Raw genomic sequence first — 18091 nt, 5'->3', positions numbered from 1 at the left:
GGAAAGCTTTTGGTTGGAGTTGGAATTGAATGGTTTTAATATTGGCATGATCTTTGGAAATTTAGAAGGTTGCCCCCTCTATTGACTAGTCTCTCTTATTTTGTGACATATAAAAGGCTCTTGAAACTTCATTTTGGAAAATCATAAAGTTGATATGAAACAGATTCATGATGGGTTTGAAAGCTTATAAGATTGTTATTCATAAAAGAGTTCTTTGGAGGTTTGATATTAAAGTTTGGATAACGTTTTGGATAACATAAATGCCGCACTTGGGTTTGCGCTTGGGTGTGTGAGTACATATAGGTGGTGGAGTCGGGGCACCAATTGTCACATTAGGACTGATTCAAGGATCTTGGGCTCTCTTTTTCAGGTCTTTCGTCACAGTTTTGAGAGTTGCTTCACCCTTTATCCTTTCGATCTTTTGGGTGTCTTTTGGGTTCACCCTTTATCCTTTCGATCTTTTGGGTGGATCAGTTCCTCCTCTCTCATCCTCATTTTTATTATTTTTTTTCCTTGCTTCTCGGTTCGGATTTTGTGCTTATGTCCGACACATAAGTGTTCATATATCGGTTTTGTTTTGGGTTTTAGGGCGATAATGACAAAGGCACGCATGTGGTAGAGCAGAATGATATTCCATCCTACGATATCACGACCCAATCCTGGGATCTGATAAACTGTAGGAAGACAATATCATTCACCGACACAAGACTAGTGGGGGACCCATACCTTCTTAGGTTGTTGGCGGTCATATGCCCGACGACGTGATCAATTTGTGGAAAACTATACTTTTTTCAAAATTTATAAAACAAATTGATAAGAACAGATACAATATTTTTACTACAAAATTAATACAACTCCCTTTTTGTATGCGTAAAATTCATGTGCATGCTAAAATATAAATTTTAAATGTGTTACAACTTGGTTGTCCACTTGTTGATTACCGATACTGGGTTGTTGTCCACTTGTTGATTACCGATACTGGGCTAAGGAGTACCCTCCTAAGTTAAATTTAGTAGGACACCCTTCTAGTTGAGTGGCGGGTTCTATACATTCGGTTGACCGATAGTAGTCTTCGACGTCCCTCGAGTACAAATATATATTATTTGAGTCTAGCCCCGACCCGAGTTCCTGCGGTCCCTCTTTTCGGATTTTTTGAATGTTTTATTGGAACTTATGGGGAAAGCACTCGTGGCCCATTTTCCGGGATCTTCCCGTGATTTTGATGATTTTCTTGAAATTTTTATTTATCGATTTTCTCGAGTTTTCCGTCGTTGATCATTTGTCGATTTTCTTGAGTTTTTCAGGCAATGTTTCTTTTGTTCATACAGTGCAACATTAGCTTGCTTAAAGAAACAGCAAGCCTCCCAGATATATAGGTTGATTTACATTACAACATTTTACTTCACAGCATGTTATACTGTTGTTCTTCTTTACTGTATTTTCTACTGCTCATTTTCTTTTATGTTGCATGTTTTATTGTTTTGTTACACACTATACCTAAGTATAGGAAAACTAAATGATTGCATGTACTCTTTAAAACTAATATCAAACCCGAAGGTGCTACGACGAGGAGCTTGGAGCGAACACCATGGGAAACACGACGAGGACTTTCAGAAGAACAACGTCAAAACACATTCATATCACTAATCACTTTTCTTAGTTTAAATAACAACCCATAGGATTTCGAGGTGGTTTGCCTAACGCAGCGTAAACCCTCACATACCACTTTTAGGCTTTTGCATAACTTTGTTGTACAATTATAAGTCCTAGCACTTTAGAATTCTGAGGTTATTGTACGGTATAGTGTAAATCCTCTTATATATTTAGGCTATTTGCACGATCAGATATCGTGCGAATATAAGTCCTAAATTCTAAATAAATTGCAGGATTAAAAATAAAATAACATCATTTCAAAGATATAAAGCCAAACAATATGATAGTTGAGAAATCACCAGTGTTTTTCTTGGATCTGTGATATCCCCTACTCTTTAGTCCTTTGGATTCCTTAAAATAAGTGTTCATGTTTGAGCCACTCCAATTTGATTTTCTCATGTCCAATCGTGGAAACTTAAACTTTGAAATCATAAAGACAAAATCATTGATCTTAATCGAGAATTTTCTTAAGTGACCCCGGTCAATTAAGATGTAATTAACTATAGAGAATTGTCTCTATAGAGAACTTGAAACTCAGGTAAAATAAACTCTATCGAATTTTTATAGTAGTTTATATTAGATAGGAGAACTTGTTGGTCTCATATAACAATATTTCGTTGAGGAAACGGATGTCACAAATCCGTTAGTTTAAGTGATTGAGCCTACTACAAGTGATATGTTTATTCTTCGGGATAAGTGTATCACTTGTGGTATTGTGCTCAGTCATCCAAACTATTCAAAGTGTGAAACCCGTTTGGTCTCATTTCTTTTCAAAATTTAAAAAATATATATATTACTTTAAAAAAATCAAAATCACATATTTATATTTAAATTATTTTCATATCTACAAAATAATCTCATTTTCCAAACCAGAAAATAAAAACGGCCGACAAATTATGGCGATTTCGTTGGGTACTAGTTCCTCTCTATATCTTTGATCAAGTCGTTTTGTCTTCATATATCGGTGGTATGTTCATGTCCCTCATGGGCCTTACTGTGCTCATTTCTTCCTTGAGTCGGTATAGTCAACTCCTCTTGGATTTCAGGACTATCTGCTTAACCATCCTTAAGTGGAAGAGGTTCAGGAAACCATAGGGTTTAGTGGGGTGGACCCCCAATAGTTGTGGTGTGTTAAGGTCGGAATGAGTCCAATGTGGAATGGAACATTTCCTATTTTGGGTTCGCTCCTATGCCTCATAATCGTTTTATTTCTCTTTTGAAATTTGCTTGTCTTTTTTACAAGTCATGTCAAATTCCTTTTTAACTTTCCTCGGCAGTGTTGAAATTTTAAAACCCAATATCAAAAAGAGCATTTTTTTTTTAAAGAAATAAAAAAGAAGAAATTTTTTTGACAAAAGACAACAACATAAAAAATAAATTAAAATTAAAATAAAAAACTTCAAAGAAATGCCCAGTTCATTAGACAATTGTGCTAATTTCAGCTTCTATGTTGAAATTGCAAGGTCTTGAACGTTATTGACACTCGGAAATCTACAATTGACAGAAACAATGTCATCGCCAAGTTTAACTTTCCTGTTCAACATGTCTACCGATAAGGATGCCCGTCACATTACTTCTACTATTCGGTTTGGGTCCGGATTCGAGGGATTCGAAGTATTACTTGGAAAAGCACCTCATGTGATAACGAAAATGGTTGCTTTAGATGTTCAGAAATCGTCCTCCAGATTCACTTAAATGGTGATCATGGTTCCCCTTTCCTCAAGAAGGTGAAGATCAGTTCCACCCTCGCATCACCAGTTGTTCCGTTAGTAAAAAGAAAGGAAATTCTGTACGAAAATGCTTTGATGAATGTTCTTGCTCCTTCATACCCAGCATTTGAAATTGGCTCTTCCTCTAAGTCTACGCTGCTGACGCATTCCCAGAGAAGGATCTGCAGGAGGAGGGAATTGAGGGCTCAAAAAGCACAAACAGCCAAGCTAGCCTCAACAAAGACAACTTCTCTACTGGAAACTGAGTTGATGGAGACCTCACCTCACCTCGAGGGGAGCAGGTTTCATCCTCTGTCTGCCACTAACGGAGAAGAAAGTATTCGTAAAATTGTTGTCAAATTAGCCGTCAAATTACCGTCACTGCCTTGCCATCAAAATGAAAAGAGAAAGAAATCCAAGACACTTACCCAGATTTGTTATGTTTTTGAAAGAATGACACGAAAGGACAACTGCTCAGTAGCTGAAATCTTAAGAATAATGGGTTTTGTTGTTTCCTCTCAAATGAAAAACAGAATATTGGAAGAATGTGAATTCACTCGGCAAATTCATAGGCCCACTAAGAAGCCTAAAAAAGTACCACCACCACGTATTTCCGCCAAACTCCGGCTAGGAGATCGAGTAATAACCAATGTTGCTACTGCTAAACCCACCAATATCACCGCCACAAAGCAAGAGTCAGCTAAACTACGATTAGGATCAAAATCATTGCCCGTAAGAGATTGCCTACTGTTGTATCTGATCCGCGCACAAGGGGACCTACTTCCTTTCGCAATAATGATGTCATCAACGAGACATCTCCGGTCATCAGTGCCTCAAGGGAATGTTTGGAGACCTAAGGACGCTAGTCAGATACCACTAGCAAGTGCAATAAGCTCTCACCCCGAGGAAAATTTCAAGTCCAAAATGAAAGTTATTACATCAGAATCTGACACAAATACAGAAGTCTACCAGGGGCCACCGGTCGACCTTAAAGTTATTAAGGGAAATTCAATTGAAGTTACATTGGAAAGCTTAGACTTGACATTGCAGAGCTCTCAAAGGAGCAACAAAAGAATCATGAAAGTGAAGACTTTAGTTTGATGGATGGTGTGGAACAGGGATATGCAGACATTCTCGTCGTTGAAACCCGAACCTCTTCATCATCACGCAATGCTCCACAGCCTGCAGAGGAGAACGCTTATGATGAATTGCGAAGGGAAATTCAAGTACGAGATGAACAAATGGCTGAGATGGCAAAAAGGTTAGAAGAGACAAATGACTGTCGTCACTGCACTTCACTTCATATAACACGCAGTCTAGCAAGAGTATCGAGCAACCTAACAAAAATGCCCAGCAAATCAGCAAGAATACCAAGCCCCCAAGCAAAAATGCCGAGCAGCCAGCACGAGTGTCGAATTGAACAAAATTTTGGCAACACCCCCACCTTTTTTTCAAATTTTTGGCCACCTTTAAAGACCTCCCCAAGGTGAGATTTTATAGGCAAAAGAGAGGTGCAGCCACCTACCAGCCCTAATGGTGTCTGAATAGGGTGGTGGGAGAGGAAGAGAAGCGTTTAGGGAGAAAGAGAAGTAAGCCTAGGGGAAAGGAAGGGTCGGCCAAGTGGAGTTTCGCCATTGCAGAGCCGCTCGGTCGAGCAGGGATCGAGAAGGCGAGCCGCGAGTGAGAGAAGAGGAGGGAGAGTCATCTCGTGTAGACGAGGGTGAGCCTGTTCGCGAATGGCAGAGGAGACACGGGAGCTAGGGCTTCGCGTGGCCTCGGGTGTGGCCAATCGTGGGAGCTAGGGCACGAGGGGGCGAGCAGACTTCGAACATACCGTGACTGGAAAGAAGGGATTAAGTGGGCTTATAAATATTGTTATATTAATATAAAATATTTAATATTTCAAAAATAAAATTTGCTTCGTACATTTTTATTCGTGCATCAAATCATAACAAAATGAATATCATTTTTAGGTAATTCTGACGTTTCGGACGCATTGGCGAGGTCCGTTTCGTCGTCGCAGATCGTTTTGACAAATTTATTGATTTGCGTGCAATTTTCTTGTGTGTGAAATTATAACAATGTCTTTTCTCGCTAAAATTGGTATTATGGACGCGTTGGCGCAGTATATTTTGTCGTCAGAGGTCGTCCGAAGAAGTTCGCATTTTCACTCATCCTTTAAGCTCAATTCTAGTCTGATCTTGTGCAATTTAGTGAATTTTGTGTATTTTGTGTGTGTGTGTGTGTGTGATAATAAAGTCCTTAAGAGATTTTCCTAAGGCTTGAAATCCTCTTGAGAACTTTTCTCTGAGTCTCCACATGATAGTCCTTAACCACTCGACCATATGTCGATGGTTTTGAGATCATCAATGCGAGACATCACAAGAGAAACAGAAACTAGCTGAAATTTCTAAAAAGGGCGGGTCCAAGTTCTAATTTTCTATAAAAGTCAATAGGAATTCCTAGAGCTAGATCCTAGGATCCTAAGGAAAAGAGTAATGACCTCAAAATGAGGTCAACAGTGGATAACAAGATTGGGTTTTTTAGAAAGGGCGGTCGAGTGTTCGGATGGAATATGGGGAGCTGCGGCCTTGCTAGGAGAAGGCTTATAACGGATTAGAGGGAGGACAGCAGCCGACGGTTGTAGGGAAGAGGTATAGTGGCCTGTTGTAGGGCTGGGAAGCAAGTGGACAACAGCATGAAGGGTGGAAGGATAGATAAATATCTCGTCAAGGTCGAGCTATGGTCGAAACACCACCTGGACCTGTGGAGACTATCACCACCTCGGACGAGGGACGGCCATAACACTCCTCAATGTCGGATACAGCCTTAAAATGGGAAAATACTAAAGCTAAAACCTAATTTTAGATATCAAAATCAAAACCCCTAACTCTAAGCACATCACCTCCTATTTATAGGGAAGGATTTAGGATTTTGGAAAGACTTCTAAAATAAGGAGAATAAAAAGATATTTCAGATTTTAGGAAAGTCTTTCAAAATAAGCAAGAAAAATAAAAAGAGAATTTAGATTTTAGAAAATGGTTTTAAAATAAGGAAGGAGAATAAAATTAGAATTTCATGTTTTAGGCTAGGATTTAAAATAGAAAAGTGCTTAGGAAGGAAAGATGGGGGAGAGAGAAAGGGGAGGAAAAAAAGAAAGGGGAGAGAAAGGAGGAGAGAAAGGAAAAAAGGGTAAGAGGGAAAGGAAGAAGGGGAAGGAGGGGACGACAACCCTACCCCCTCCATTGAGGACCGACTGAACTGATCCTCCCCCGAGCCCCGTGTTAGTCTCCCAAGAATGGAAGAGCTTTGACTTCATCTATCAAAGTTTTTGGTTCTCTGTGGTTGTTCCTGGATCCCACAGACGATTGTCCTGGCTCCCAAAGTGTCTGACGAGCTATTCCCACCTGCGAGTATACCACCCTATCGATTTGTTCTGATTTGGTATAATATGAGCTGAAGATACACATCGACGCAGGTTCTCCTAAGCCAAGTTGGGCCTTGGTGGGTTTAAGGATTTACAAGAGTTTAGTTGAGTGATTCTAATTGTCTTCTGGGTCTTCCCTCTGACTATTGTAGTTTTAGAAAATTGGCATCTTCTGTTTTATTCCAATAACAAGAGCTTCACCCTGTTCTTCCGTCACTTCATGTGGAACACTGGGGGTGAGGACTAGAAATGTAATCGCTTGTAATGATCAAGTAATGCTATATGTTGACCTTTACTAATACCATCCAATTAAATTTTAAATTCCGATATCTACTGATTTGTGTGACCTTTGAATGTTTCAATAATAAGTTCTTCATCTTATAGGAGAGTAGAAATCACAATCTCATCACAAATCGCATGTTCCTTTTGATCACATGAAAGAAAGACATCAGATGTATCCACGAAGAAGAGAGTTCCTCGAGCAAAACGTTTGCGGTGTCCTTACCTCAGGTTTCAACAACCCCCTGCTCCGTGAAATAGTTCACTGCCCTGGTTGTGCATTCTGCTTCCACATGTTTGAATCTGTGGCACTTACAACATTTCCTGACTGTGACAGACTTGTGGATTGACTTTGCTGGATAGTAACACAGAGGTCGCTTGGTGATACAGTCTCTCCTCTTCGAAAGCTAGAGTCTGCAACTTTTGGCGGCACTAAGTTGGTAGGAACCGACGCTGTGTTTCCTACTTTATCTTCATATTTTCTTGTTCTTCCCTTCGACCTTCCAGATCATAGTCGAGGGTAACCTCCCATTGGATTTTCAATTCAATATCCATAAGCCTCTATTGAAGGCGACAGAGCTCTTGTCGTATCTCTACCCGGGTAGGCTCGGGCATATTTCTCTTTGGCGCATGGTTGAAAGTTTAGGATCTGTGGAAGGAAATAATAGGAGAAAAGAAAGAAGCGAAAATATAAACGAAAGAAAAAAATTTGTTGTGGTGGATTGGATAAGGGTGGATGCTAGAAACCCTAGAATGGGACTAAGGTTGGGCTAACTCTGATACAAAATGATACCGGAGGAGAAAAACTCATACTACAACAGAAACAAAAATATTATTATTGAATTTGAAATCCGTTACGACTCTTCAAAGCCTGAAATAAATGATAAACAAACACAAAGACACAAGCCAACACCTCAAAAGTGTATCCCACTGGCGGTAGAGGTTGGTCCAGTGGATCCGGAGGCTTGTGGAGAACAAGTGTGAATGCTGAAGAGCGGCCAGCAGAGATTGGAAGGTGAACTCGATGAGGGAGGCAACAGGTTAAGGTGGCGCGAAGGTTTGTTGGGCAGTTGGGAGGTTGGTTGAAGGTGGGGAAGCAAGCTGCAAAAGGTGGGGCAACAACAGGGAAGGCTCGCCAGCACTTTCAGAGGGTGGACAGCAAGCGAGGAAGCACTGGTAGCGATGGAAAAGGATTGAACAACAATATAGACTGCTGGAAGTGAGTCGGTTGAGTGCTGGGAGGAATTTTGGGCAGGTGGACAACAAGATTGGGTTGTTCCGTAATGGCAGATGAGCGTTGGGATGGAGTATAGGGAGTCGTGGCCATGCTTGGATAAGGCTGACAGTAGGTTGGAGGGAGGACAACAGGCGACGGTTGTTGGGTAAGAGGTGTGGTGGCCTGTTGTAGGGCTGTGAAGTGGGTGGACAGCAGCAAGAAGGGTAGAAGAATAGATAAATATCTCGTGGGGGTCAATCTATATCTGGAGCATCACCAAGACCCATGGAGACATTCACTACCTCAGATGAGGGACAACTGGAGCAATACCTCAACGTCGGATACAACACTTGAAGGAGAAAATATTAAGGTTAAAATCTGATTTCAAATTTCAAAGACAAGACCCCTAATTCTAAGCATATCACATCTTATTTCTAAGAGGCTTGACCTATTTTAAAAAGGAATTCATATTTTAGAAGGACTTTCAAAATAAGCAATGAGAATAAAAAGGATTCAGATTTTTGGAAAGGCTTTTAAAATAAGTAGAGTAAAAAGAGATTTTACATTTTAGGAAAGGGTTTTAAAATAAGGAAGGAGAATAAAATTAGAATTTCAGGATTTAGGAAAAGGTTTTAAATAGGAAAGTGCTTAGGAGCGAAAGGTGAGGGAGAGAAGAGGGAAAGGTGAGGGAGAAAAGTAATGGGGGGAAAGGAGGAAAGGAAGGAAGAAGGGGAGGCAAAGGAAGAAGGAGGAGGGGGCGACAACACCCCCTTCCCTTGAGGACCGGCCTGTCCTCCCCAAGCCCCGCATCACTAGTTGATACATCATTTATGGAATACAACTATAGTTTGATGCTTTCAAATTTGAACATAATGATCATTGGCTTGCATAAAAAAATTCTATATGAACTCTACTATATAAATAATCAAAATTAAATGATTCTCATATATGAAAATATTTTATTCTAAGCTTTGTCTAAAACTAATATGTTATAATACCAATTTTATTTTTGCCTCTTTTATTGATCATATTATGCCTTTTGCTTCATCAGTTATATTTTACTTAATCAGATTTCATCTAATGAGTTTGTTTTTTTGTAAACTCATACAAATTATTTTATAATTTTCAATTTATTAGTTGTGCATCATCAAGAGTAGAGTTATTAGAGTCGTTAACGCGGAGGCTAGGGGTTGAACGAGTTCAGCAAGAATCTACAGGGTGTAGGGGCAAAATTAGTCCCCCTCCTCTCCCTTTCATTAGGTGGGAATTATTTCCCATTTCCTTTTCTATTTTCTGGCCTATATATCTATTATAAATGTGTTTGTGGTCTTGCGCTTTAGTTTTTTTTTTTTTTTTTTTTTTTAAAATTTTTTTCTAGTCAAGAGGAAATTATATTTGGATATCCATCGTCGTCCCTTTTCTCTTTCCAGGGATGTATGCGAGTATGAGTGGTGCTCCGACAGTATCTCGCTCCGAGGTGGTATGTATCTTCCCTTCCCTGCTTCCCTTTGTTCTTTCCAAGCCACAGAATCTGCTGCCGCTTAAGCCAGATGGTATGTCAACTATTTTGCTGCTTCCAACTATGGTATATCCTCTCCGTTAATTCTCTTTCCTGTCATCGTGAAGCCCAACCTGTCCTACCTGCCTGCCCCAATCCCACGCCCTTCCCTGTTGCTTCCTACAACCCATCTCTTCTGCCTACTCACTATCACCATGCGCCCTTCCCAGCCACAATCTTCCCCTTCTATCAGTCTACAGCAATCCCCCTCTTCTCCCTCCTATTACCGCCCCAGCCTGGCCCACCTTTCTCTGCTATATCAGCCCACCAAAGACCCCTCTTCTCTCTCCCGTTACCACCCCAATCTAGTCCACCTCCCTCTGGTATCAGCCCACCAACGCCCCCTCTTCTCCCTCCCCCATTAACACCCCAACCAGGCCCACCTCCCTTTGTTAGCAGCCCACCATAGCCCCCTCTTCTCCCTCCAACAACCAACCCCAGCCCATTAACCACCATCCTACCGTTCAATGCGCACCACCCACCCGATCAACGCCCTAATTTGATATTTGTATCATTATTTTCCTATCTTCAAGTGTCGTATTTGTTACCCTTTCAAATTTCAGCAATAATATTATTGTTTCTATTACGGTTAGGCTTAACTCTGGTATCACTCATTCTTTATCATTGAAACATGATTAAGATTAAAAGTAATTTAGTTGATTCAGTAATGATTCTTTTAAAAATCATTGTAATGGTTAAATTCTATTTATATTTCTTACCAATCAAGTTTATACTTATTGGAACTATTTTATTAATTTTCACCTCTTGCATTCAAATTGGGTTTTTATGATATCCTTTCAGGCCCTAAAGCAAGATGTGACAGTGTCCACTGACAAAACGTGAATTTTAAAACTTTGTCCTCTTATTGCGTGTCTTGCAAAATGTTTGGGCATGACTTTCTTTATTGCATCAAACCCATCCAAAATTAAAGAAATTAGCTTTTGAAGTGACTAGCAGTGGAGTCGAATCTTTTGATTAAAATATGGACAAACAAGAACTTTGTATTGCTAATACTCATGATCATTTGGATTCTAATGCACGCTCTACCAAGGCTTCACAAAGGGATTCTCATGATCTGACCATTTTTTCTACAAGCATCGTGTGAATTGATGCCTAAACTTGTGATATTACGCATATGTTCATCCATGTTATAGTTGATTCCTCTGGCATGGAGCTTGTTGATGATTCAAGCTCAATTTAATCTCCAAATTCCAGCGGAATTTTAACTAGTTCAGTGGATAAAGGGTTTAGATAGAATTTTCTCTTCAAAGCACTAATCAGAAAAAAGTATTTCACCACTTTTTCAGATTTATTATATTCAAAACAAGATGCAATAACTCCCAGATGATTTGAAATTGTAGAATTAGGTGTCTGCAGGTCAGCTCGCTTTCCTCCACAAGGATAGATGATATCCGAAATGCTTTATGGTAACATGATCATATGTGCTTTGCCTTTTTTAGAAGGGGCATTTACTTACATATCACACAATTCTTATGTATTTAAATATCTAATACCTAAACATTCCTACTTACATGCACCCACTCAAATCTTTAACATCACAGCTATAATATCACCATCAATATCTTCTTAAAAGTGAAATACATGTTTTTATGCATAAGTTTCTAACACCGAGGTATTGTAAGTGTAAATATCAAACTTCGGGTGCTACATATCAAAATTCTAAGTGTTGTATGGTATGAATGTAAATTTACCTTTCTAAAAATGGCAGCTAAATGTAATTGCTGTAAAAAACACAAATAAATAATGTATCCTGCACTAGTTATCCCGAAGACGAGAGCAACCTTCGCTCAAAGAGTCGTCATAGATAAGGTAAAGGCTGTAGAGGAATTGGTTCATATACAATCTATCAAATTACCATAAGATAATATACATGAAAAAAAACTTAGGCATCAAATCAAGAGACATACAAACATTTGAGAACATCTCAGATCGAGAATGAATGAAATAATCACTTGGCAGTGCATCTGAAGAGCCAACTCTAAAGATGAGAATTGCACAGTTGACGATATAAAATCTACAGAATCCAAAAATAATCACCATATGCGGTGCAAGCTAAAATGCAATCTCAAGATATGAATATTTATAATGTTTAAGTGAAAAAAAAAATAGTTCAAATCAGATGAAAGGTGATTGACTAGAATATATATCAATATATAATCAGATTGATGAACATATTATCATTATGAATATGAATACCAAGGATTATGAGATCAATTGTTTGAAGTCTGATGAGATGAGTGTGCAAGAGAGTGAAACTAGTAACATCATATTCATATTACCGGTAGTGATCATGGTTATAAACTCTATCACAATAAAAATAAACCGGATCCCGTCGTTGGGGAAGGCCATTTTCTAAGGGGATTTTGGTTGGTTGTTGCAAGAATATGGAGTATGAGCAGAGGTTCTGTAAGGATGTAGTGTCACAGAGCGGGCTTTTATGTTTTTTTAAGGAGTGTAAAGGTGGCGGAGTCGAGTGGTGGAAACATTGATGTAGCAAGACACAACAAAAACATTGCTTAGGAATATATTCCAATTCATGGCGTCGTTTTCCTTCCCGCTCGGCTCTGCTAAGGTTTCGCCTCGTGGCGAACCCTAGCAACTGTTACGGCTTCGCTGCTTCTCCTCCGGTGTCTTCGCGCCTGATTCCATTTCGTCTCCCTATCTTCTGGTTTTGCGAGTTTTCATGACTCTGAGACGCGGCTCGTCTCTCGTCTTCCCGTCTCACAAGCTTTCCCAGCTCGGGAGTTCCCGGCTTTGCGGCTCGTCTTTCCGTCTCGCGGGTACAACTCGCAATTTTTGCGGCTCCTTTGCTGCTCGTTACGTCTTACAGCGTGTTCTGCTTTTCAGCTTCGACTGTTTCGACGCGATTTTTCCCGTATTTATCAAAGTTGTTTTCTTCTTTGTTCTTAACGCAGCACATCTATTTTTTAGGATGGTTTCGGACAGATCGTATGCAGCTGCCCTTACGGGTGTCCACACCTCAATCGTCCTCTTTCTTTTGAGTAAGCAGAGGACATCAAGAAACCTGATATAAAGAATGAGAAGTCTGTCATCTTCTTTACAGAAGCTGAAGGTATTCAACTTGTTTCCTCCTGTCGTCTGAATTTGGTTGGGGAGTTTTTATATGGTCATCCTAAAATGGAGCTTATTCGCAAGAAATTTGAGCTTATGCACCTTGTTGAAGTGAAAAATTGGACTATTAGATGTGAGACACATTCTTATTCAAATTAATAACGAAGAAGATTACATTCGCTTATTTGCTAGAAGGATAATATTGATTGATAACAGAGCAATGAAGATTCTGAAATGGTCTGTGGATTTTGACCCACAGACGGAATCGTCAATCATTCTGGTTTGGATTCATCTCCTCGGTCTGAAATTTCATCATGTTTCTTACAAAAAGTGTTGCATTCTATTGCCTCAGCTTATGGTAAGCCACTCAAGACGGACATTCCTACTTTTAATCTTTATCTTTCTTCTGAAGCCAGAAGAGTCATAGTATTTATTGAAAGAGATATTACTTCTTCCGCTTCTGAAGAAATCTGGTTGGACACACAACATCATGGATATTGGAAGAAGATAAAGATTGAGCTTTATCCTTCGTATTACTCGAACTGTTGTATGTTCGATCAATCTAGTTCTCAATGTCATCATCTACACCCCCACCTCAGACAAAAAAGCAAAGTGCTCCGCTATCAGCTCCAAGTTATTAACACTATTGATCATCAAAAGGATACACCTGAAGAAGTCACTATCCACACAATCAATATGTCAACCATTCAGTCTCCACATAATGTTGTAGCTCCCCGTCTTTGGAACCTCCTATCGTCGAGGCAAGGGAGATTCTTCAGACTCCGTCTGCCCTAGAACCTATCACTGATATTACAGATGGAAATACTTATGCTGCTTTACTACCGCCTCATCAGGTCCAGAAAGATGTCAATGTTACTCAAACTCATGGGGATCATGATGTGCAACGGTCTGCATCTGTCTGGCCACCTTTGGACCAATCCATTGATCAGATGACTCAATCCTCGGATGAGGAATGACAGGTCTACACATTCAAGAGGAAGAAAAAGAATGGAGACCTACTTGAGCTCAGAAATCTGATGGATGATACTTTGGTTACTTCTGGTAATAGTAAGCACCTTACCAATTTGTTAGTCGGCTCCCTTCCGAGAACTAGAGGTAGAGAGAGGACTAAAGTAGGACGTCCCTAGCAATTTTGAGTCTGTTGATGGCTTTTTGGTTTTTTATTTTTATGTATCTTTGTTTTATTGAGTTTGTGTGTTGTATTGTGTGAGTTGGACCTTCTTTTACGCCCTCTCATACAACATATCTGTATCTTTTCCTCTTTAATATATTAGCCCATTGGCTTTTATAAAAAAAAACAAAAGCATTGCTTAGGAGCCATTTGGGATCATTCATTTTTGTTTTTTATTTTCTATTTTTTATTTTTATTTTCTATATTTTGTTTTTATTTTGATTTGAAACAAAACGTGTTCTATTTGATAAAGCTAAGGTTGTTTTTAAAAACACTCGAGTCTCCTAAAATTTATTTTGAGTATTTTCAAAAATATTTTACTTAATTTTTATAAACAAAAATAGAAGTATTTAAAAAAAACACATTAAGCATGCATGTTTTTAAAAGCAAAACAAAAACAACAACAACAACAAAAATTAAAAAAATAATTGATCCTGCAAAACAAGCACTTAACCGATAGAGGACGTGTTGCATTGCGGATGGTGTAGAGTGACTATAGACCAACAATGTCCTATTTTGGGTAGGTGCTGACAATGGTTTCAAGAGCAAGCAAAAGAGAATAGTAGATGAGAGCTAAATGGTAGTGTGGATCATGAAGATCAAAGTGAACTATGGAGATGTGAGACAGGATTAATGTACTCGTACCAGGATGAAGGAAGAAGAAATATATAAAATATAGATTAGAACCAGAAAAAAGGACAAAGGCTAGTGTTGGAGAAGAAATAATTTTGATTCATTACAATCATCAATAATGAAACCCTAAGGATCCTTATAGAGAGGAGGCTTTGCATAATTATAGAATAAGTCAAAGAAAACTAAAAAATTGCAAATACAGTGAGAAAACTACACAATATCATTTAAGTATAATAATGTTAAAATGGACTATATTCCAAAATATTCCCTCAATTTTTCGTAATTTAAAATTAAAGTATTACAATAATGTAGCTCATAAACTATATAAAATTGATCCAAAATGGTCACTCAAGAACTAAATAGAGATCAATTTTATATGGTCACAGAACTACATCGGGATCGATTTATACCATAATTTTCATCAATTTCTACCCTAGGGATCAATTGGATTCACTTTTATAAGGTCAAGGGGCAAATTTCAAGAAAAATGAAGCTCTTGGAGTAAATCAGTCGCATAGAAATGGTTGGGCGACTACTACTATGGAATTTATTCGATGTGCAAATGAATTAAAGATAACGCATCTGACATCAAATTCTCAGGCAACAAAAAAAAGTGACATGTGATAACATAAATAAAAGACAACAAGTATGCAATTTCTACGGAAAAATGACCTACACTAATAAGCACATCTGCAGGATTTAGTGATTAACAAGTCTATGAAGCATTCCATACATGTTTCTTGGAGAAAAAACATGTACCACACAAAACAAGCTAGTAATAAAACTATGCGGTCAATACAATATAAAAATTTCATCACTTAGTGGCTGTGATGGCTAAGGTCATTACCTAATCTCAAGATCTCCAGTCTGGTAAAGTAAAATTAAGCCACATGACTTCCCATCCCTTCTCTTGAAAATTGTTGACCAGCAACAATGTTTAATAAGTTTTATTTTGCGGCACGAGCGGCTCTCTCCCTGAATGTAAGGGTTAAGAAGGAAAAATGTCAAGACAAAAAGCTGAAATGGACTGAAAACATTTGAGGGGCATTCCATATGTAGAACAATATTCTTACGTATTTACATATCTTACAACTAAACTTTCATATTTACACGCATAGCACTCAAATATTTAATATTGCATCAAAAATAGCACTATTATTACTTTTTATAAAAGTCAAATACACCTTTTAATGCATATATTTAAAGCACCAAAGTGCTATGTTTGTAAATATGAAAGTTTAGGTGTGAGGTAGGTAATACATACAAATTGTGTGCTACATATGTAAATTTCCCAAAATTTTAATGATTATTCATGAAATTTGGAGTGTATAGATACCTGTAGCACAGATTTCAAGGAATACAATCGCACTGAATTTTCACAACAAAGTAAAAAAAGTGGATACAACAAAAGATCCGGAGAGCTTGAAGCATCGCTAGAATGTTGCTCAATTCCTTGTTTCTTGTTACCACTGAAATCATCATAATTTTTGTAATCACCTTTGGATGAATGCTCATCTAATACGTTTTGCTTCTCATCCAGAATCTCTGAGACTGTAGGACCATCTGATTGGAGAATTATCACATGTCAACTTCTTCGATAACCAAAATATGCATTGCTACCATTATGTTTTGAAGTAAAGGGCATTTACATACATAGCACACAAATATGTACTCACATATCTCACACCTAACCTTTCATATTTACACACATGGTACTCAAATCTTTAATATTCAATCAAAAATATCACTATTATCACTTTTTTAAAAAGTGAAAGACACATTTTCATACATAGTTTTAAAGCATCAAAGTGTTAAGTAGGCAAAAATAAAAATTTAGGTATGAGATATCTAAATACATAAGAATCGTGTGTTGCGTAACTTTCCTTGAAGTAATTACTTGCCTATAACGTACATGGAAATTGCCGCAGAATCCTTTTTTGAATGCTTGGACCATGAAGTCAATGTTTTTCCGCTTGTGCTGTTAACAATAATAACATGGCCATCCTTAGTTAAAATAAACATTAATAATTCTGATGATTCTTTAAGATCTTCAGGTCTTGGATGCATTGAACTGCTTATCATGGTGTTGACTTGCGGAATCACTTCCATTGCAATAGATATGACCTGAGAACTTGTGCTAGATAAACAATCTGTTTGAAATAAAGTTGTATATGAAGTCAGATCCAGCATTGCAACCTGGAGACCACCAAGCTCAATTAACTTACCAACAAAAAAAACTCAAAAAAATAAAATAAATAAGGAGCATTTACATACATACCACCTAATTCTCATGCATTTACATATCTAACACCTAAAGTTAACTTTCTATATTTATATCGCCCAAATATGTCACATCACATCAAAAATACCACCATTTTAGCTTTTGAAAAAAATGAAATAAACCTTTTTCATAAAAACAGAAGTTTAAGTGTTAGATATGTAATACAAAGGAATTCAGTGTTATGTATGTAAATCTTCCAATAAATAAATATATACTTTTTATTTTGCATGTATATCAGTGGAATGTGTATGGGACGGCGACGAAGAAAAAAACAGACCATAAAACACAGTACTGTCTACCTTGCCACTTTCAAGTCCAACGGCTAATTTGTCACCGCAATTTGCAAATTGTAGAGTTCTAATGGGCGAACTTAAATTGAAAGCAGCAGTGTAATGAAATCCTTCTCCTTGGCGCACGGGGCGAACTATTAAGAAAAAACAACAACAACAATATCTCAAGCAGCACAATATATATGATGAATACCAAATATCAAAGGCTTACTGCAGCAGTTGAGGAAAAAAAACAAGCCGGTTTGGCAAATATGTTCATTAACTTGGTGGGTAGGCGGTTAAAGGATACAGTGGGTGCCTTTCTTTTCAAGTATAGTAGAAACGAGAAGCAAAGTTGCTTTGAAAATGGTTTAATGTGTAATTTTACTTGAGGATCGTATTCAAGTTTGCGCAAAGTAAATTTTAAGTCTTTCTGAGGTCATAAATTCCTGAGATTTAAAGGCTCATGAAGGTCATTTAATTCATTAGGTGTGCAATGTGTATGAAGATTCAATAAAAAAACTAAACTACTACCAGTTGATCTCTGAATGAATAGTCAAGGAATTAGAAAGGGGTTGAATTCAACACTGCTTTTAAGTTTTCAAAACAACTGTTTTAACAAGAATAAAAAAACCTTTCTCTAATTGAACAACAATTTCAAGCAAATAACTTCAGAAATTTTTTTCCAATTTGAACAGTTCGCTTTCAATTTAAATTGAGATTGAAATCAGACACAGAAGCAAATAAAATTATAAAAAAGACATTTTTTTAAGTTGATAAT

The 18091-nt window shown here is 37.9% G+C and overlaps 1 protein-coding gene across 2 annotated transcripts in view; it reads right to left on the bottom strand.

Annotated features, from left to right (window-relative positions):
* The window catches only part of LOC110023645, an 80837-nt gene that overhangs the window by 22484 nt on the left and 40262 nt on the right, over positions 1–18091 (bottom strand). For both annotated transcript variants that reach the window (XM_020723145.1, XM_020723146.1), the window contains exons 13-16: positions 17341–17465; positions 16662–16956; positions 16097–16323; positions 15608–15735 (exon numbers count right to left, since the gene is read on the bottom strand). In XM_020723145.1, the coding sequence (XP_020578804.1) occupies positions 15608–15735; positions 16097–16323; positions 16662–16956; positions 17341–17465 (775 nt within the window). The remainder of the gene's footprint in view (positions 1–15607; positions 15736–16096; positions 16324–16661; positions 16957–17340; positions 17466–18091) is intronic.

This window comes from Phalaenopsis equestris, unplaced genomic scaffold, assembly GCF_001263595.1.
Source record: "Phalaenopsis equestris unplaced genomic scaffold, ASM126359v1 Scaffold000226, whole genome shotgun sequence".
NCBI classification, from domain to species: domain Eukaryota; kingdom Viridiplantae; phylum Streptophyta; class Magnoliopsida; order Asparagales; family Orchidaceae; genus Phalaenopsis; species Phalaenopsis equestris.
This window is presented reverse-complemented; position numbering and strand designations above follow the sequence as displayed.